Consider the following 21,570-nt stretch of genomic DNA (forward strand, 5'->3'; position numbering starts at 1 on the left):
AATAAGAGAGGTTCTGGGTAAGACAAGGAAAGAAAACGTAGTAGAGAGGTGTGTGATAATGAAACACATTATTGGCCGTGACAGCATTATTAATTAAGGCCCAAATCCCTCATTCATGTGTTTAGTCCTTCCTAGGGCTCCAAGCAATTCAGTGCCATGGGGCTGTAGTTCCAGTGAGGCAGGACTGGAATCACTGACCTCAGGTCATGGCCAAATGAAATTGGAAGTGAGAGTGAGTTACAGACTGAAAATGTCCATGATTATTTACCAGAAATATGGTTGTAGAGTAACTCAGCTTTATTTTTCGACTTCCTAGGACAAACTGATCAAGTGTGTGACAGACAGTGAGACTGTGGAGCCAGTCATCTCCCAGCTGGTCACTGTGCTGCTCATTGGCTGCCAGGACGCCAATCCTCAGGCTCGACTGCTCTGTGGAGAGTGTTTGGGTGAGCTGGGGGCCATAGATCCTGGCAGGCTCGACTTTTCAACCAGTGAAACTCAGGGAAAACATTTCACATTTGTGGTAAGGAGCATTGCAGGGGTGTTTTGTTTAGCATGAAGGGTTGTTTACAAGGAGGGAGTAGGGAATCTCTTATCTTTAGACCCTTTGAAAATCTGTACTTGCTTTCTCACCTAAAACAGTTTAGAGTCAAGTGCTTCCAAGTGATGATTTAGAGATTAAAGACACAGCTATTGCTCTGTTTTAATAAAACTGGTGTTTGGTTGTGTTTGAGGCTGGTGTGGAAGATCCAAATTTTGCCTATGGATTATTAATGGAACTGACCAGAGCATTCCTTGCCTATGCTGATAATGTTCGTGCTCAGGATTCTGCAGCATATGCAATTCAGGTAAGACACACGAGAGATCCTATTTTTTTCATCACAAATTATTTCTATAACACTGAACTTAAAATTATGCACTATAAATGTGCATTTTGAGATCCATGTTTAAATAATTGCAAGTTCATCCTGTGCAGCTTTAAATTAGAAGGTACACTTAAAATTCTGGGGAATTGTCAAATAAAAGATGGATTTGTTTGCTTCTGTGTCACAGTATTTTAGGAGACATCTGGTGTTTGAGAGGTAATTAAGAGTCATTCATAATGATTCAAGGAGTAATCCTGAGGGTGACTTAGAATTCAGTGCAGGTTCCACAGGCAGAAATGATAAGAAGTAAGGATTCCTAAGATAGTTTCTGCTTACACTTTTAAGAAAAGCAACTGAAAGGGAGTGTAGCCATATTTTCAGACTCTGGTCTTTGGTCCCAGCTTGACAAGGAGGAATCAGACTTAACCTGTAGTCCTGGTTTATTGGCTGATGTGAAGAATACGGGGCAGTGTGGTCCAAACAACTGGAGAACCTGGGGAATCAACAGTTGGTTGAATTAAGCCCTCCATAACTTCCATCTCATCACTTACCATGGAATCATTGAGGCTGGGAAAGGCCTGTAAGATGATATCCAGCAGGTTTGGGTGCTGCTGTGCTGAGGTGGTCGTGTAAACTCGCCCTTGCAGGAGCTGCTGTCGATCTATGAGTGCAGGGAGACCAACACTGACTGCGCTGGCTCCAGGCTCTGGAGGAGCTTTCCTGAGCACGTGCAGGAGATCCTGGAACCTCACCTGAACACACGGTACACGACAGCTCGAGCAATTTCTGTTCATAACAGATGGAGTTATTTGTTCCCCCCAGGCCACCGTTAACTTCATTTGGCTTTGTGATTGTCACTCTTCTGGGAAGAGTGATATGTACAGATGCAAAACTCAAATAAGGGCTTTCTGCATAAAGCTGAATTGGCACTCACTTGGATGGAATCCTCTGTAAATTGAACAGGCAAAGTCAGGAGTTCATACTTTGCCCAAATCTGCCTGTTTGTCCCAGGAGCACTGGGCTTATAAGGGGTATTGATTTTGAAATCATTGGTGATTCCTTTGGGTTTCCTCATGAACACAGTCATGTTCACCTGTGATAAGCTTTACCTTTTCAGAAAACAACCTATTTTGGTCTTTCTTGCCTTTCATATATGCTCTGGCTTTTTCCTGTTGGGAACATAGTACTGAAATATTTATCAAACTGCATTTCTTAAAACTGATTTGAATAGCACTTTGAAATATACTTAACAAACAACCTAACATGTTATGAGAATTTTTATTTTGTGTTTAGTTTTCAGAAGCTTTAGAATAAAAGATGTTGGCTACTGAAAGTGTTTTCTTAATTCTCTTTCTAAAGATTCCAGTCAAGGAATTTCATAATTAACAATGTGCTATTGTTTGTTATAGCATTTTATTACAACATCCTATATGTATATTATAAATAAAAACATTACTTTTACTAAATGGATATTTTAAAATTGCAGGTACAAGAGTTACCAAAAGGCTGTAAATTGGTCTAAGATGAAGAAGCCAATTTACTTAAGCAAATTGGGTCATAATTTTGCAGAATGGTCAGCAACTTGGGCAGGTTATCTTATAACAAAGGTAAGAGAATAAATGTGAGTTACATTACATAGCTCAGGAGCTGCACTGTCCTCTTTCAGACAGGAAGGAATGGAATGGCTTCATTCATTTCCCACTTTTTGAGGCTCTTTAGGGCAGCAGACTGAGTGCAGTGGTACTGTCAGCCTGCAGGCTTTTTCTGTTAGCCAGTGCAAGGTCCCAGTGGTGTGGAGAACGTGGGAAAGTGGAACATGTGAGCAGTGCTCACCTGGCTTCCTGTGGGATCAGCAGCTGAGATGTGCAATGGCAGCTGTCACTGGGCATCCCTGCTGCAGGTTTGAGTGTGATGAACCTTCTTCTGCATGAGACAAGTATCTTAAAACTGTTTGATGGAATAGAATTTGGGTTGTCAACCAAAGGAAATCTATTAACTGTTCAGGTTATTTGCATTTTTGTAATGATACTTCTGGAAATCTTTCTCTAGGTGCGACATGATCTCGCCAGGAAAGTTTTCGATTGCTGCAGTATAATGATGAAAAATGACTATAAGGTGACAATTTATCTGCTTCCACACATCCTTGTCTATGTTTTGTTGGGATGCAGTCAAGAGGATCAGCAAGAGGTGAGATGTGTAATATGGTAGCCTTTTCTACAGGAGTGGTGAGCTGTTCTTCCTGAGAGCTGTTCAGAATCACTGCAGACCTACAAGAGTAAATTGTTTTAGTGTTAAACTCCTTTTTGTCTATTAATAACATAAATTTTGAATATGCTCAAACAAGGTTGTGTTGGAATTGCTTTTCTGTGCATTTCCAGCTCTCCCTTCAGTTGGGCCTGGGCTGAGGTTAATTATGCAGTTAATTATGACTGCAGGAACACCAGGAGCTGCAGTGCTACAAAGAGGAAGAGCGCAACAAAAACAAGCCATGAATTCACCTTGTATAATTCCAAGAATTCAGACCCATAATTTTTTCCTCTCCCAACAGGAAACAGGTCTTTTGGCATTGCATTTACTTAAATGTAAGCAAAAAAGTCGACCTGTGGTTGATCTGTTAGCCAGCAGATACCTTTGTTCTTATCAAACCTGAAGGTTTGTATTTGTGGAAGGGCTGCAGTAGCATTTGTTGTGTGTTGAAACCTGAAGGCTTTCTCCCTGTATGGAACACCCAGGCAACAACTCCTACTTGGTTTGCCCTCTTGAGACTGTGGGACAAAGAGAGCTTGGAATTAAGCCCTAAATTATTAAAATATACATTTAAAATATCTAGTATGTTAGTTTGAGTTTTGTTCATTGCCCTTTTTACTGTTTTGCTGCTGGTAGGACCCTTCAGTGTTTGATGTTGATCCCTGTGCAGGTTTACATGGAGATCATGGCAGTTCTGAAGGATGATGACCAGCCCAGCAGGAGGCTGGAGGACAGTGCCTCTGACCTCAGCCAGCTGAGCACTCAGACAGTGTTCTCCATGCTCGATCATCTCACCCAGTGGGCAAGGCACAAGTTCCAAATACTCATTGCTGAGAAAAACACTGCCAAGTGCAGCAAGGACAGGAGTGACCTAAAGAGTGAGTGAGGCTTATTTGATTTAAAATGACATTGGCATTCTTCAAATAGGTGTTTGCATTTGGGGCTTCACATGATGACCATTTAAGAATGCAGCATTAATATGATATGTAAGTCTGTTCTATGACTTCTTAATATCATATTGTGATTCCCTCCCATCCCAAAAGCCTTGTTCTGAATGCCTGTTACAGGAAGTAAAGCTTCAAAATTTAAATAGTGGAATTACTTTCTTGATCATTTTCTAAACAGTTTAACATGTTCTGTGCTGTCTTGCAAGATGGAGGAAGTTCACCAGGACTGTTTTAAATAAATTATTGTTGACAGAAGAGAAAACTGTGTTCTTAAATTAATACAACTATCTCATTAGATTGTTGAATGACTTAATTGAATTTCAATGCACGGGGTAATTCTTTTAAATGGAACCTGAGCTGACAGATTTTTAAGATGCCTTGTTTTCCCCAGCATCCAGTGAGGACTATGGAGAGTATCAGAATGTGACCCGTTTCCTGGACCTCATCCCTCAGGACACGCTGGCTGTGGCCTCCTTTCGCTCCAAGGCTTACACGAGGGCTGTGATGCACTTTGAGTCGTTCATCACGGAGAAGAAACAGAACATCCAGGAGCACCTGGGGTTCCTTCAGGTTCTGAAAGTTCTTTTTGGTTTTTGGTTTTTATTTTAATGTGTTTTATTTTATTTTAATGTGCATGATGAATAAAGCTTTGTGAAATTCCTCTCCGAGATGGGAAGAAGGAAAGCTGGAGTTGGGCACTTGCTGTTGGGTACAAGTGTTTAGTCTTTGAGCAATATTTAGGGCTTCCTCTTACTTGGCATGCTTTGACATGAAAAGGAATGAGTAGCTTTCTAGTGTATAATAAAAGGTTGTAAAAATCCTGAAAATAATTCAATGTAGTTTGGTCAAAAGTGTAACATTTATTGGGTTTAGTTAGCTCTGTGCCTTTTGGCAGAGAAAACACAGCCAACTATCATAACAAAAAAAAGCCAAAGCACATTTGAAGAAAATCCAAGGGGCTTATTCTGAAGTAGAAAAAGAGCTACTGATAAGGGTGTTGAAAGTTATTTAAATCATTCTCAAGTAGTATTTGAACCTGTGACACGATCCTGTCTATGGTTCTCTGTGGTTTATATTCCTCAGTGACATTTCAAATTTGGAAAAAGCTTTGTCTGCTGCCTTTCCCCCTGCAACAATCTGCATCTTCATATTATATATTATGTCAGAACAGCCTCTTTATTTTGCCCTTTGTGCAGATCATTTCAGGTCACCTCGTGTGCTATTCTGCCTGCAGTGTGAGCTCACGAGTGCTGTTTGTTTTTAATGCCCCCGCTGTGTTTGCACACAGAAGTTGTACGCTGCCATGCACGAGCCTGATGGAGTGGCCGGGGTCAGTGCCATCCGCAAGGCAGAGCCCTCTCTCAAAGAGCAGATCCTGGAGCACGAAAGTATTGGCTTGTTGAGAGATGCCACAGCCTGCTATGACAGAGCCATCCAGCTGGAACCTGACGAGGTAAAGAGAAGACTTCATTTTTTCCTTTTAATAATATATATGATTATTAATTTTTTAATCTTAACTCACAGAAGACCAAGTCAAACAAACCTCTTCAGAATATTTAAGTATAATAGGAATATAAGAGTTTTTTGTGATAGTTGCTGAATAATTATTGCTACTGGAAGTGTCTTATGAACTGAAAAAATATTCACGTAGCTTGTGGTGCAATTAGTTATGCCTTTTCCTATTCTAAAAAGCACCCAAATGGGCATCTTTCCTCCTTCAGACTGGCATGAATTTCATTCAGGTATATATGTGAGGTTTTTATTTGTTGTTTTGTGGGTTTTTCCCTCTTCCTAGATTATCCACTACCACGGTGTGGTGAAGTCCATGTTAGGCCTTGGTCAGTTATCCACGGTGATCACTCAGGTGAATGGAGTGCTGGCAAACAGGTACTGTGAGCATCTATACGAGGTTTCTTTGAGTGACACAAAGCCATTTCTGCTCATTATCCAGCATTTGAGGCTTGTCAGGAATATCCAATTGGCAGGGTGAAGCTACAAAACCGTGAGTGCTTCATCTACAAATCTTTGCTTTCAAGATGTCCAGAAATGTTCGTAGTTCTTGTCTGCACTGAGTGCAGTGCTGGGATGTGCTTTGATTTGTTAGACAGACTCTTTCATGGTCTCCTGTGTTGCTGATTCCATAGCTATTCTGTAGTCTAATAGGATAAACAGATTGAAAACTGGTGATTTTGAAGGTGGACCATGGAAGTATTTAGCTGTTTGGAGATTGCATTTGTGGGGTCGTGTTGCAGCTCTTGTTTGTTATCACTGCACCTCCTTTGGTTTTATTGACTTTCACTAGGAGCAAGCTTACCTTGCTTCTTTCAAGTAAGAGAAGTTTTATATAAGAATATTTGCTAGTATAATGCAGGATTAACAGAGGAGACAGCACCCAGTTTTACTGCCTTTTTTTTCTTTGAATAGGTCTGAATGGATTTCTGAATTGAACACTTACAGGGTGGAAGCAGCCTGGAAACTGTCCCGATGGGATTTACTGGAAAATTATTTAGCTTCAGGTAATATAAAAATATTAATCCTTCATGTGTGTATTTTTTGTTTAATCATCTTGATTAATAGGGGCAGCTATTGTCATTTTTTGGGGGTTGGATTTTGCTGGTTGGAGGGTTGGTCCTGACAGTCTTCTGGTTTTTGTAACTGTATTTGATTGTAAACTGTATAGTCTTTGAGGAGAAGTTTTGAGTGTGTGTAAGGCCCAATATATTTTGGGTTTTTCTGGATGGGTGGACTGTGGAGTGGGATTATACATTTAGTGTTACTAAAATTCAGTTAATTAGTTCTGAGAGAGGCTTATTTTTCCAGTAGTATGGTAAGAAAAATTAGCACGGTCAGATTAAGCTGCTTAAAAAAACCAGAGGGTTTGTTTTTTTTTCCTCCTCCCCAAAGATGTGAAGTCCACTACTTGGAGTGTCAGACTGGGAAATTTATTGTTATCAGCCAAGAAGAAAAATGAAGCAGCTTTTTATGAGACACTCAAGGTGGTTCGGGCAGAACAGATCGTGCCCCTTTCAGCAGCGAGCTTTGAGAGAGGATCCTACCAGCGAGGATACGAACACATCATCAGGTTCCTCATCTGCATGTCGCTGTTTTCAAACCCAGAAATCCCACAACCACCCATGCAGCAGCAAGAATTTTGCATTTCCACAGTAAATGCTGCTGATGTGCATTTTTTATCACCTTTTTTTTTTACTATACTCACCCAACTGAAAACTTTTGATTAATTGGGAATTTATTCTTATCCCCCAAGAAAAATATTCGCAATAAAACCGTTGGGTGGAGCCTTTCAAAATCAGCAAGCAAGTTTGTGTAAACATTTCTATGTAATAAAAATACATCAGGTAATAAACCCCAGCAATCTAATGCCATGCTTGGAGTGATCCATATAGGCCAGTAACTCCACTAAGTTAAGAGCACTGCTTTTAACCTGCATGGAGGCCAGAGAGCATCCCCTTGCTCTATCTGTTGAAAGCCCATCCCTTCCAGTAGTTTTGTTTTTTCCTTTATTAATAAACTTTCAAGTTGGCTGTAGTAGGCTTTTTATAATGAAAATATTTAATATTTCTGAGGCATTTCCAAGCTTGGGTTTGCAGCTTCAGAGTGACAGCTAATGACACTAATGGTATTTTGAAATAAATGGCATAACTTTAATTAACAGTGCATTGTTTCTAAAATGGAATTTATTGAAAATATTAGACTTTTTGAAGAATTGCTGCTGAAAGCAATGGATAGAAATACTCTCTCTAAAGGTTGACTTCTCCTCTGAGTGATCCTCATTGTCTGTGCTCAGCAGCTTGCCAAAGGAATAGAACCAATTTACAGATCTTGGATTCTGGGCTTGGTTTTGCTGCATTTTTGCTTCGAGGACAGCTTTGAGAAAGAAAAGGGCAAGAACTTTTAAAATCTGCATGTGTCTCAAACAGGCGTGGATCCTGAGCTGTTTTGCCTTTGTTTGCTGGCACAGGTTGCACATGCTGTGTGAGCTGGAGCACAGCATCGGGCCAGCGTTCCAGCAGCCGGACGGTGAGCTCAGCAGGGACACCCTCAACTGGACTGCTCGGATTGAAATGACCCAGAACTCCTACAGGGCCAAGGAACCCATCTTAGCTCTGAGAAGGGCTCTGCTCAGCCTCAGTAAAAGGTGAGAAGGTGGCTGTTGCCTGTGGTACGTTGTGTTCTCAGAAATAATTCCATGGATGTGTTAGAAGAGGGGAGGCAGAACTCTGGAAATTCGTTGGAGGCAAAAGGGGTCCTCTCTCCTTCAAAATAAGGAGGAAAAACGGTGTCTGTAGGAAAGATAAGGGAGAAACAGGGAGAAAGTGTATTTGTTTCCAGGCCTAAGTGGGGAAAAAGGTGAAACAAATGTATTAAAATAGTTTTAAATTATCATTATGTAGTATAGAGTTTATTGAGAAATCCACTTTCTGTTTCAGCACACTGTGATATTTACTTTGGATTTTAAAATAGCTTTCATGACTGAAATGTTCCATTCCCTGCAAAAATGTCTCTGCAGCCAGGATCACAGCGAGCTGGTTGGCCAGTGCTGGCTCCAGAGTGCCAGAGTGGCCAGGAAAGCTGGGCATCACCAGACTGCCTACAATGCCCTCCTGAACGCTGGGGAGTCCACACTCTCTGAACTCTACATTGAGAGGGCAAAGTGGCTCTGGTCCAAGGTAAGGGAAATAAAACTGGAACTTAATTTCTTACATTAATTTCTTTGCATTTAATTTCTTTTCTGGCAGCTGTGTATAAAACCGGTGGATTACCTGGCTCTGTCAAAGCAGCCCAGGCAAATTTAAATTATCTTCATGGTAGACCTCTTCTTAATTTGCTTCCTTTTAACTAACAGAGGGAAGCAGCAAACATGAGAGCAATTATTGTGGTACACCTAAAGGCACAACAGTGCTGAGATAACCAGGGAATAAAAGAAGCATTTGAAGCCATTAAAATTCAGTTACCACAGCCAGAGTGGCCTAGAGCACACCTGGGGACGTAGCTGTGCCTTCAGAACAACTGGAAGAGGGAAGTTTTGCATCTCTCCCATTGAAAGTGTGTACAATGTTCTCCTCTTTCCCTCAGGGTGAGGTTCATGAAGCGCTCATTGTTCTCCAGAAGGGGGTTGATTTATGTTTCCCTGAGAATAAAGCACCCTGTGACAGCAAAAACCAGCTCATCCACGGGCGGGCAATGCTGCTGGTGGGCAGGTTCATGGAGGAGACTGCCAACTTTGAGAGCAATGCAGTCATGAAGAAGTATAAGGTAATTTGGAGAAGTGTTAACAAGACAGTGCTTTTGAGTCCCTTAAGTGAGCTATCGTTGTGCTCCCGATGATGTCAGCTGAGTACAACAACAGTGGGATTTAATGGGTATCAGTGTGTGGGAAGGAAGTAGTTCTTGTAAAGATTTAACTCTCTTAATTAGCTCTAATGTGGCACATCAATACAGGCTGATGGGAAGGCTACAGTTCCCATCAGGGAGAGCTACAAATACCTAATGTAACTCTTTGAAAAGAAAAAAACAAATTACAGGAGCATGGCTTTTTTCTCATGCTTGCACAAATTACAATTCCTCACTAAAATGTGGACTACTGCAAATCCCCAGAGTGGCCTCAGTGACACATGCACTGCCCTTCAGTGTTCCTTCTCTCTCTGGTAGTGACTTACAGCTGTGCTTTAAATGTGCTTTCAGTCTGTGAAGAACGAGGAAAAGGGAAACCTTGTGATGCCTGTGAAATACTCCTTGACATGGTTAATATTGCCTGCTAACCCAGCAGGAGATGCAGATCTTTACAGTCCTTTGAAGCAGTGTCTCCTATCCAGGCTTTGGCATTTGATGCTGTTAATTGTTGCTACTGTCTTACTGAGGAACACCCTTCTGTAACAGCCATTTAGGAAAAAATCTAACTGATGTATCAACATAAAGGAAGGTTGAAATAATGGAAATGAAATTTAATTGGCTCTTGTGAAAATACTAATGCTCAGAACTCTCTGCTGTCTAAGCATTGCACTGGAAACAAGCCAGTGGTATTAAAGGATGGATGTGCCACTTGCCAAGTTATTTATTTCCTAATATATGTTACACAGTTTTTTTGTTTTTCTTTAAACATCGTGATTTAGAAGGAAAACAGAAACAGGGAAAATGTAGAACCATAGATTTATTTAGCTCAGAAAGATCATCAAGTCCATCTGTTAAAATCCTGCTGTTTCCTTTTTTCAAAAAGCTAAAAGAAGCTCAGTACTGAGTTAATCAGGAACTTGATTATTATCTTATTAATGAAAGCATATTTCCTAGTTGAGGAATCATATATCATCCTGTCTTGAATTATCTTGCCGTCTCCAAATCCAAAAGTTATTTTAGAAACAGACTTCTAGTTTGTAGGGGCAACTGTCTTGGGGCAAAATTACAGTTTTTGGAGTTACAGAGTTAACAATTAGTACTTTTTTTGCATGTACTGTGCACAACATAACTAACACAAGATTCCAGTTCCTTGAGGATCATTATTTTATTTTCAGTTTAGCATCCTCTCAAAAGTCATTATCTCATTTTGATTTTGTTGCAGGATGTTACAATTTTCTTGCCAGAATGGGAAGATGGACATTTTTATCTTGCAAAGTACTACGATAAATTAATGCCCATGGTAACTGACAACAAGATGGAAAAGCAAGGAGATCTGATTAGATACATTGTTCATCATTTTGGGAGGTGAGAGGGGAGCTTTGCTTACTTTCTAGAGAATGATGACTATTATATTGGGAAAAACCATTTTTATAGGAATATATTGTCTTTCACCTCTTCAGACCAACTCAAATTTTTATGCAGTGTTGTAAAACAAACTGCTGCATGCTTTCTTTTTGTTTTCATGCCTAATTAAGTTTACTGCTCACTAAGTCTGTCTTTCGTCAGACAGTTATTTCACCTGCAGTTTTGATGAATAAAACCAAAACCTTTGTATATTTGTAATTTTTGGTTGTTGCATTAAAATGCTGATGCACATTTCTGAAGTTCAGAATGGAAGTGAAAGGATTGAGGATGTAAAATCTGTGTTGCTTCCAATATACATCATTAACAGCCTTTGATGTAATCACAGGTCTCTGCAGTATGGAAACCAATTCATCTACCAGTCAATGCCAAGGATGTTGTCTTTATGGCTGGACTTTGGGGCAAAAGCATATGAATGTGATAAAGGTAAAACATTTATCCCCATACACAGTTCCTGTGTATGTTCATTCTTTTGAATATGTGATTGATAGAGCACTGAAGTGTATTTACAGTTCTTTGTTTGGACTTACTGCCTGAGATTATGTGGAAGCAAGAAAGCAGTGCTATTCTTTTAAATTACAGGATGTTAATACTCAGGAGAGTATTAATTATTTTAATTAAATTCTGCAGTACTTTTTATAAAAATATAATATAATGAGATGTCATTGTTTCTTGGAAACTGAAGTCATTAAACAGATTTAGGGAAAATCCTTACATATCACTGGTCACCTCTCCTAGGTTGCCTCTTGAGTGATGGGTGTTGTAATTATATACACTTATTACAGTAAAGTGCTGGCCTTTGGGGCTTTTTCCCATTTGTTTTGGTTCAGTTTTTGAAGGAATTTTACTGAAATTGTCCCCCTGGTTTTACCAGAATGAGGGGGGAAAAGAGCTCGTGTTGTCAGCAGCAGGAAAGCGCGTGGAGCTGACACGAGAGGTGCATCTGGGCGGGGAGGTTTTTGTACAGATGAAAATGGCACCATTGCCTGCAGCCCTGCAGTGGTGTGGGCAGTTGTGTCCTTGATCCTGACCCCGTTGTGCACAGTTGTGTCAGCTGTGCTTGGCTGCAGCCACATCAAACCGTGCTCCTGGGATGTGCAACTCGTGCTGGATCCTCAGAGGCAGGGCTGGAGATGGGAGCAGATGTGCTCCTTTCACCCCCTGGAAAGACTTCATTTCCTCTCCACTAAAGAACATTGGGATCCTTTTATCAGGCAAATGCACGGAGTGGCTTTTGTTCCTTCTTTACCATTTTAGAGTAGTAATTTTAGGAGTGTAATGAGAGCTTTTCTGATACTGCCTGTCCCGTGTTCTGTGCTTGATGATTTCCTGTCATCCTGGGTAGTTAAATGGCATATTCAGTCACTGTATGCTGTGTTAAAGAGAACTTTGCAGCCTTGATTTAAATGTCTTCACATTTCCAGGGGGGCAGACGAGGACCACGGGCAGTGAGGTTGTCCTTTCACTTTCCAGCCAGTCGGGCAGTGAGGTTGTCCTTTCACTTTCCAGCCAGTCGGGCAGTGAGGTTGTCCTTTCATTTTCCAGCCAGTCGGGCAGTGAGGTTGTCCTTTCATTTTCCAGCCAGTCAGGCAGTGAGGTTGTCCTTTCATTTTCCAGCCAGTCGATCAGAACGCGTTCAAATGAAGCACGATCTGGCCAAGATCAACAAGGTGATCACAGAGCACACAAACCACCTGGCACCTTACCAGTTCCTGACAGCCTTCTCTCAGCTCATCTCCCGCATCTGCCACTCCCACGATGAGGTCTTTGCAGTTCTGATGGTGATTGTTGCCAAAGTGTTCTTAGCCTATCCCCAGCAAGCCATGTGGATGATGACTGCTGTGTCCAAGGTACCTTGCTCTGCACAGCTGCACCTTCATTAACAGAACTCTTTTCAGCAGAGAGAAATGGAAATATAACCTGTTTCAGATGATAAGGAATTGGGAGTTTCAGTAGTTGTGATACAGTGCTGTGGAAGAGGATGTTGATACCATCACTGCAAAATATTTTATTGCAGTCTGAATTCAGATGTTGCAGTTTAAATGTGCCAAATTAGAATGCTAAGAGGCATCTGAGCTTGTGTGATGTATTAGGAAAGGAAATTTGAATAATAAACAGGTGATGAATTGTGTAGTTATGGGCAACAGATTTTATTGCTTTTAATAACTGTGTAATAGTACTTTGAGTTTTATAATCAAGTAATCAACTCTGTTCCTTGATTAAGATACCTTAGATGTACTACCTAATCCAAATAATGACCTGGCAGTAAGGTCATTCCCAAGCAAACTGGATGATTCATTCCCAAGCACAGTGCATACTATTCCTTCAAGGCTGGTGAAATGGTGTTCAGGATACACTGGCATATTCTGCAATATTGGCCTGTATGGTGGGGGACTCACAGGAATGGTTTCAGAGAGAACAATCCCTCCACACACACCCCAACCATTCCACTTTAGCTTGTCAATTGGAGCACATCCTTCTCCAGATATTAAATATGACAAGCAGTGAGTAGAGGAAGGAATATTAATTACTGGGGGAGAGGGGATTTTTCAATCCATTTGACTGTTTATTCAATTGGAACTTTCTTTTTTTTTTTCAGTCCTCTTATCCAATGCGTGTCAATAGATGCAAGGAGATTCTAAACAGAGCTATTCACATGAAGGAATCTTTGGGGAAATTCATTGGAGATGCCACCCGCCTCACAGACAGGCTGTTAGAACTGTGCAACAAACCGGTACTTTAAAATAAACAAATTCCTGCATGTAATGATAAGTTTATTCAAACAGCAAACACTTCTTCAGATGGCTTTCATTGTAAATCCTTTCAGCACGTGATGGAACGTTTCACAGTGCATGGGCTTTACATTGGTTTGTACTTTCACATATAATTCATACCCAGTAACTTTCACAAAGTTTTACTGTAAAAATAGGCTGGTTGGGCTTTTATGAATAAATTGTCTTAATAATAAAGGTAAAACTAAATAAACTCTTTCATTATTCTGTGTTTACATTGAAAGGGAAAAATGTCTGCCATAATGGCCACATCTATTTACTTTTTGATTATTTATTTGAAATGTGACTTGCTGTTTTTCTTATTACCATAAGCATTTGTTACTCTGTTCTGTTTATCAGTTAATGTGTAGTAGCAGTATTCTTTTAAGTGTTTGTTAAGGGTTATTGTTAACTTTGATCACCTTTTTCTCGAGGTTGATGGGAACAGCTCAACGTTAAGCATGAATATTCATTTCAAAGCACTGAAAAGATTAGTAGAAGAGCCCACATTTAGTGAAATTCTCATTCCCTTACAATCTGTCATGATACCAACTCTTCCTTCGACTCCTGGCACGCACTCGAACCATGACCCTTTCCCTGGGTGCTGGGCCTACATTGCAGGCTTTGATGACACGGTAAGGCTCTAATGGGAACCTGGCTTTTGATGTCATGGCAAAGGGAGCTGCAAATATATTTCAGTTCTCTAGAAATGGAGGAGTGGGTAGGAAATTCCACAATTAATTGGGTGGGAACTGATTGGCTTCTTCACAGCAGTGTGGGGCAGGTGGGCTGAGGTGACTGTGCTGATGTGACTGGTTGCAGTGGTTTATTGCAGTTACACACTTAACTTTGGATAATCTGGTACGGATGGTAATTAAGGACTTGATTTTTCTCTAGGTGGAAATTCTTGCCTCGCTTCAAAAGCCAAAAAAGATCACCTTGAAAGGTTCAGATGGGAAATCTTACATTATGATGTGTAAGCCTAAAGATGATCTGAGGAAGGACTGTCGGCTCATGGAATTCAACTCCCTTATTAACAAGGTTTGACGAGTGAGACAATCAGATGCATCACACTTACTGACCAGGACAGAGCACTGAACTGTCTAATCAAAGAGCCAACTTACCCTGAGATAAAGCTCACTGGAAGAAAAGTAAACTGGTGTAAAATATTTTACTTCAGCAGAAATCAGTAGCAATTGAGAATGTATAACTTCTTACAGACTTGTGAAAACAATAGCAAAATATAACATTTTGCCAAAACAGTTGCCTATTCAAGCACAAATAAGCAGGAAAAGTTATTTGCAGTGCCTAAATACCTGCAAACTTTCTGCTTTCATGCTTAATATTACTTATTTAGTGTTTTGTAATATATTTTATAAAAAACAGGTAAAATAATCTGTCCATACTAACGGTGTTGCCATACTTCCTATTTTGGTTCTATTTTACTTCTCAGCAGTGTGATTCAGGCTAAGGGACCATGTTTTCTGTGAGGTTAAAGCAAATGGTAGCATCTCTGAAACACTAAAAGGCTTATTTCAAATACTGCTTTTCAAGGTGTTGAGCATGTACAAGTTAGGCAGTTTGACCCTGTTACTGCAGACTCCTCTTCTCTTTAATTTCCCTTGGAGAGCAGCTCCGCAGTGTGCTTGTGTCTGACCTGCTGCAGACTGTGAGCTTGGAATTGTAAATTCTAGATTGTGTGATTGGAAAATAGTTAAAAACCCAGAAGGGTAAATGCTGCTGATCCATTTTGATCTCTCTGTGTTCTCTGTGATCTCATGTCTCTCCTGGGAGCAGTGCTTGAGGAAAGACGCCGAGTCCCGCCGGCGGGAGCTCCACATCCGCACGTACGCGGTGATCCCGCTGAACGACGAGTGCGGCATCATCGAGTGGGTGAACAACACTGCTGGGCTGAGGAACATCCTCATCAAGCTCTACAAGGAGAAAGGTACACCAAAGATGTTAGACTACAGTCACAGCTTTTTGGTATTTTTAAAGGCTTGTATCTTAACAAGTGGATTAGAATCAAGCTAAATTCTAGGACGGTGCAGTCACGTGTATTTTTAACTATCTGCAGTTTATTATTATTCATATGTGTGGGAGACCTTTCAATGGAAGAGAATTGGTGCTTGTAATGAAGTTCCTCACAAGAACTGATAACACAGACATCTTAATACTTTCTTGTAAGAAGATGATGTAAATTGTTTCAGCAGCAGTGCCAGCAGCACAGGGATGTGTGTGCAGCACAGACATACATAACAGAGCAGACTGTAGACTTTTGCTTTAGATTTGATCTGTTATTTTTCATTTCTGTTACATTTGTGGGAGATAATTTAGGTAATATATAATTGAATCGAGGTTCAGAGTACAGCAACTTTCCTAAGAAAAGATCAGATTTTTTTTTTTAATTTCTCGTTTAAAAAGCAACAGATTTCTGATCAGTGTAATAAAATTTTGGGGAAAATTTTTGCACATTATGTGTGTGTATGCAGATATTCTGGGAGTTTCAAACTCCAAATGTGAATGAATATAATGAGGGTTTTTTTTCTGTTTGTCTGTTCCCCTCCCTCACTCTACCTTGTGGTGGCTTATTTGCCAGGTCTTCTCTGTCAGTTAACATAATGAGGTTTTTAATTTACTTTCCAGTACCCCATAACCAACACGTGCTAGGGGTTATTTTTCATTTATTTCAACTTTATGGAAATATTTCTTTTCTCTGAGTTACCATACTGTGATGGTACCTAAAAGGCTTTATGTCTGGGGGTTCCTTTTGCCTGACTGAGGAGGTGTGTTGCAGGGATCTACATGACTGGGAAAGAGCTGCGGCAGCACATGCTTCCCAAGTCAGCCCCTCTGCCTGAAAAGCTGAAAATGTTCAAAGAAGTTCTTCTGCCTCGCCACCCTCCTCTCTTCCATGAATGGTTCCTCAGGACGTTTCCCGATCCCACTTCCTGGTGAGTGACTGGGGCAGGGCTGGCTCAGGAACACCCCGTGTGTGTTTCCCGAAGCATTAACCATGCTGACGAAGCATTAACCGTGCTGATGGAGAAGCCGAGGGAGCGCCCTCGACATTGCCAGTCCCTGTCCCCGCAGGTACAACAGCAGGTCCGCCTACTGCCGCTCGGTGGCCGTCATGTCCATGGTGGGATACATCCTGGGGCTGGGGGACCGGCACGGAGAGAACATCCTCTTCGACTCCCTGACCGGGGAGTGCGTGCACGTGGACTTCAACTGCCTCTTCAACAAGGTGAGCAGTGCCCCTCACTCAGCTTGCTCCTTGTTTGATGTGCATGGGAGTTCTCAGCTTCTACTGCCTTGGGATTTTCCCACGTTATTTTACTTTAACATACCCGTTGTGTTCTGTCTCTCGCTTTGTCTCTTCTTGTAGCCAACCAACAGCCTGGCATATGTAGGGTGTTGTATGATCATTCTGTGTGCTGCATTTAATGAAAGCCAGCTTCTTGATTTAGCCACTGTCAATGACCTGATGTGGATACACTGAAACAGCCCCAAATCTAGACTGTTTATGTTTTGTGATTCTCTGCTCTCCGCTATCACCTTCCAAACAAAACTGTAATTGCTACGTTCAGAATTCTGCTGCTGTGGAGAGTTCCTCTTTCTTTCTCACACAAATACAGCACAAAAATTCGAATGGTTCTGTAAAAGTAAACAACAGAAATTGTGGGCAGAGTGGGATTTGGAGTTTTGGTGTTTCAGTTGAAAGATGCTTTTGGTGTGGGACATGTGGCCTTTTTAGGTAAGTGAGGTAGAAATATTGTTTAATGCAGTCAAGTGAGGCACAGATATTGTTAGGTTATTTCCCTTACTTTCTTTTTAAAAAGTCTAAATTGTCCTATATAACACTTAATTAAAAAAAAATGTTTTTTGCAACTTGCACATTATGAAAAAAATTAGCATTTTGCACGAGACTACATAGCAGCAATATACATTTAAGAACAAAATTTTATACCCTGTATTAGTGTGTTAAAACATGGAAGGACACTGGTGTCCTTTATCCACTGTGATTTCCCCCCAGCAGCTGAGCAGGACTGTGTCAGCCAGCAAACTGCCAAAGATGGGGGGAAAAGCCCAGTGCAGATGTTCCTCCCTGCATTAACAATGCTCACAGCACTTCAGGTGTGCCCTTTTGTATCAACACACAGGGAGAAACTTTTGAAGTGCCAGAAATCGTCCCCTTCCGCCTCACTCACAACATGGTCAATGGAATGGGCCCCATGGGGACAGAAGGGCTGTTCCGAAGAGCCTGTGAAGTCACCATGAGGCTCATGCGGGACCAGAGGGAGCCCCTGATGAGGTGGGCAAGTGCTTTTACTACAAATCCTAAAATCGCCTGTGGTCCAAACAAGGGCCACAGGAACTGCTGCCAGTTCCAGCGGCTGCCCATCGTGCAGCTCAGTCTCACTGTGACATGCAGTTAAATATGTATTCATATGTCTCATTCTTAATTTTTATTTTCAATTTCTTTAGTGTCTTAAAGACTTTTCTCCATGATCCTCTCGTGGAATGGAGTAAACCTGTTAAAGGGAACACAAGAGCCCAGGTGAACGAAACTGGAGAAGTTGTCAATGAAAAGGTTAGTTTGAAACAAGCATAACCTGAGGTATGCAAATATCAAATGTCCATTTTGGTTATATATGAGTTACATATTTTCTAACTGAAACCTTAACTGTCTTTTTTTTCTTCGATTTAAAAATTTCTCTGTTTGGTCATTCTTTATTGCCTTCATGTTCATAATTTTTCATCTGATAGGGAAAGAGACTGATTTTTTTACTGATAGGGAATGTACTAATAAATGTTTTACTGATAGAAAATCTACTAAAGAACCAAACAAGCAAGCCTGCAATTCTCTTATTAATGTTATGAAATCAAGGACGACATCAGCAGAAGCGATGGATCTTGCTCCTCGCTCTGTGAGGAGTCCTCCAGATGTACAGTGGTGGTAACACCTGGAGTCCTTTCCATGTGTGTTTTTGTGCTTTTCCTGAGTGGAAGTTTATTATTGAATAAATACTTGCCTTGTTACCTGTCAAGGATTACTTGATTAAAATTCGGATTTCATATGTACTCCTCCATCTTATTCATCCAAAATGTAGCTTGCATAGCCTGTAGTATTTATTATCTTTCCTCTTTGCAAATTTTCTGATAGGTCTCTTTTTTTTTAAGGACAACGTAATGACAATAAATGTGTAATAGTAGATAATACTTAGGGAGCACTGACAAACACAGCAACTTAGATAAGGACAAAGTGCAGTACTGAAGCTGTGTTACAACAGAGAACTCAGCTGAGCCATTTCAGCCCAGAAAATCTCCCAGTTCTCAAACAGTTACTACGCAGGCTGTGTCTGCATAACCTCTCTGTTAGTCACAAGACCACCCACAGAGCTGTATAAATTAACTGCTTTCTCTGGAGAGGTGCCAATGTTGTGCTTGGGCTTTACAAGCAAATGTGTGAGTGGAGCTGGTGTGAAGTGGCTGCTCTGCTGGGCCTCAGAACAGCTCATTTGGAGATGCTCAGCACAGCCCCTATAATTAGACTGCTGCAATTTCAGTTGCTCGTCTTTTTTATGCCTAAATTTTCCAGACTTAAATTTTATCCAGAATTCCAAGAACCAGGCTAGGAAAACGTTGCATTTCTTTGAAAGTAATTTTATGAAACAAAGCTTTCTACCGTTCTCAAATATATTGGTATAGCTCTTTCAGTCTCTCTGGTTACTTTTATCTGTAGAAATGTAAGGCAAAAGGTCTAAGTTGAGCAATAATATATACATTTTAAGAATTGTTTTTAAAAGCAAGCAGCCTTTATTTACAGTATATCTGGTATAGACATTTGGGGTTTGGTATTAAATTAAAATACAATTTCAAACACCTTCTAACAAATACTTCTATTATTTTAAGAAGTGGAAGTTCATGGATAGTAGCAATATCATTTTTTTTTCCTTTTTTTCCAGGCTAAAACTCATGTCCTTGATATAGAACAGCGGTTGCAAGGAGTCATTAAGACTAGAAACAGAATAAAGGGATTACCTTTATCTATTGAAGGACACGTCCATTACCTCATTCAAGAAGCAAGTGATGACAACCTGCTGTGCCAGATGTACATGGGCTGGGCTCCATATATGTGAGGTTTGTTCCCTTTGGAACAACACCATTCACGAGGGATGAGCTGTAATATTGTTGGGAAGGTCTGATCAGTGAGACCTGGCTGCTTCTGCTGATTTCTGTGAGCAGCAGAACAGTCTTGTGGTTGTCTGAAATCTGTGTCAAATGTACAGTGCTCTTGCCAGGATGACACGAACGCACTGACAGATGTGTAAAGTGTTAGGACTTATGTTTTATAGACTGTAGAAGGCAGCACAAAAGAAGGGCTTAAAAACTAGACTGTGCAAACCTCCTGCAAGTGTCTTATTCTGTCTATATAAAAGGTTTTCGCGATGTTGAAGGATGCACTCTATAAAGTACTGTATATTTTTGTAAAGATTTTTTTTTCTCATTCAGCTTACTTGTAGATTAGAAAATATGACATTAAAGTTTAATACTGATATGATGTAAAGTGGTTCTTTGAGCTTTTTCCGCTCATATTCACAAGGGCTTTGTAAAAATAATTAGCATTTCTTTCCAGCAGCAGACCTTGAATTTTGGTTTTGTTTCTCTAGGCACGAAGGGAAATGTGGGGGGAGACGGGGAAAAATTATACTCTTTTACCCTACATAGGCTATTGTTAGAATTTCTGTACAGTGTTGTTTGGCTATTCTGAGACAGTTCTATGGGGTTTTGATCACAGGCTTCCTGCTGTGGAGTGGGACTCCAGTTTCAGTTCTGTTCAGCTGAAGTCCAGAGACTGGGGGAGTAAATGTAAATAATGGGTTTGCAGCTGGTTATAGTGGGTTGGTTGGTTCGTCTGTGAATCCAGCGGGTGGTCTTCTAAACTCTGTTGCTGTTGTTCCGTAAACGTGGAGATTTTTCAGCGTAAAATCTCTGGAACATACTCCGGCCTTTTCTGGTGTGGTGTGTGCGTACTGGGGTTCTGTCACTTTTCCCAGGTTTTATCGGCTTATCGGAGCGCACAGACCTGCCCGGGGAGCTGCCGAGCCACCTGCCCAGCCACGCACTGCCAGCGGGGCTCCGCTGAGGGGCCGCGGAGGGGGCGGGAGAGCCGGGGCGGGTTCGGTGAGGGCAGGCGGTTCGGTGTGAGGCAGGTTCGTGAGGGGCCGGGCGGTTCGGTGAGGCGGCCGGGGCGGGTTCGGGTGAGGGCAGGTTCGGGGTGAGGGCAGGTTCGGGTGAGGCGGGCGGTGAGTTCGGTGTGAGGGCAGGGCGGTTCGGTGTGAGGCGGCAGGTTCGGTGTGAGGGCAGGTTCGGTGAGGGCGGGCGGTGAGTTCGGTGTGAGGGCGGGCCGGGGGCGGGTTCGGGGTGAGGGCAGGTTCGGTGTGCAGGGCAGGTTCGGTGTGAGGGGCGGGCGGTGAGTTCGGTGTGAGGGCGGGCGGTGAGTTCGGTGTGAGGGGAGGGCCGGGGGCGGGTTCGGTGTGAGGGGGTGGCGGTGAGTTCGGTGTGCGGGTTGGGCGCTGCCCCCGCCCCGCTGTGGCTGACGTGTCCGAGGGGCGGTGTCGCCGGGCGGGCCCGCCCGGGAGCGGCGGGGTCGGGCCGCTGTCAGCGCGGCGCGCCGGAAGGAGGGCGGAGCGCGGCCCGCCGTGTTTGGTTCCGGCGGGGCTGAGGGGCCCGCGGCCATGGGGGTCCCCAAGTTCTACCGGTGGATCTCGGAGCGCTACCCCTGCCTCAGCCAGGTGCTGAAGGAGCACCAGGTGAGCTGCGGGCCGAGCGCCGGTGCCTGGCGAGGGGCCCGTCCCCGAGGGGTCCCGGGAGGCCCCTCGGCGGGGCGAGGGAGCGGGACGAGCGCCCGGGCCTGTCCGCGGCCGGCCCTGCGGGGCTGAGCCCGAGCCCGGCCGGCTC

The 21,570-nt window shown here is 42.2% G+C and overlaps 2 protein-coding genes across 5 annotated transcripts in view; both read left to right on the plus strand.

Moving 5' to 3' along the window:
* The window catches only part of ATR (ATR serine/threonine kinase), a 35,531-nt gene extending 15,355 nt beyond the window's left edge, over positions 1–20,176 (plus strand). Inside the window, exons 22-47 of the mRNA XM_050308317.1 lie at positions 317–523; positions 735–848; positions 1,514–1,629; positions 2,353–2,473; positions 2,916–3,053; positions 3,784–3,991; positions 4,452–4,630; positions 5,349–5,513; positions 5,856–5,947; positions 6,485–6,576; positions 6,965–7,142; positions 8,040–8,216; positions 8,589–8,748; positions 9,155–9,334; positions 10,635–10,777; positions 11,163–11,260; positions 12,452–12,684; positions 13,434–13,568; positions 14,040–14,240; positions 14,503–14,646; positions 15,403–15,553; positions 16,403–16,559; positions 16,699–16,852; positions 17,769–17,920; positions 18,094–18,199; positions 19,575–20,176. Coding sequence (XP_050164274.1) covers positions 317–523; positions 735–848; positions 1,514–1,629; positions 2,353–2,473; positions 2,916–3,053; positions 3,784–3,991; positions 4,452–4,630; positions 5,349–5,513; positions 5,856–5,947; positions 6,485–6,576; positions 6,965–7,142; positions 8,040–8,216; positions 8,589–8,748; positions 9,155–9,334; positions 10,635–10,777; positions 11,163–11,260; positions 12,452–12,684; positions 13,434–13,568; positions 14,040–14,240; positions 14,503–14,646; positions 15,403–15,553; positions 16,403–16,559; positions 16,699–16,852; positions 17,769–17,920; positions 18,094–18,199; positions 19,575–19,748 — 3,975 coding nt within the window. The 3' untranslated portion in view covers positions 19,749–20,176. The remainder of the gene's footprint in view (positions 1–316; positions 524–734; positions 849–1,513; positions 1,630–2,352; positions 2,474–2,915; positions 3,054–3,783; positions 3,992–4,451; positions 4,631–5,348; positions 5,514–5,855; positions 5,948–6,484; positions 6,577–6,964; positions 7,143–8,039; positions 8,217–8,588; positions 8,749–9,154; positions 9,335–10,634; positions 10,778–11,162; positions 11,261–12,451; positions 12,685–13,433; positions 13,569–14,039; positions 14,241–14,502; positions 14,647–15,402; positions 15,554–16,402; positions 16,560–16,698; positions 16,853–17,768; positions 17,921–18,093; positions 18,200–19,574) is intronic.
* A 1,081-nt stretch (positions 20,177–21,257) lies between these two features.
* Positions 21,258–21,570, plus strand: part of XRN1 (5'-3' exoribonuclease 1) — a 29,308-nt gene continuing 28,995 nt past the window's right edge. For 3 of the 4 annotated variants that reach the window (XM_050308686.1, XM_050308689.1, XM_050308688.1), the window contains exon 1: positions 21,259–21,422. In XM_050308686.1, the coding sequence (XP_050164643.1) occupies positions 21,348–21,422 (75 nt within the window). In that variant the 5' untranslated portion in view covers positions 21,259–21,347. Of the gene's footprint in view, positions 21,423–21,570 lie in introns of all 4 variants that reach the window. The other variant, XR_007628003.1, reaches the window with a different exon arrangement.

Source organism: Myiozetetes cayanensis, unplaced genomic scaffold (genome assembly GCF_022539395.1).
Source record: "Myiozetetes cayanensis isolate MyiCay16 unplaced genomic scaffold, myiCay2020 scf13, whole genome shotgun sequence".
Lineage (NCBI taxonomy): Eukaryota > Metazoa > Chordata > Aves > Passeriformes > Tyrannidae > Myiozetetes > Myiozetetes cayanensis.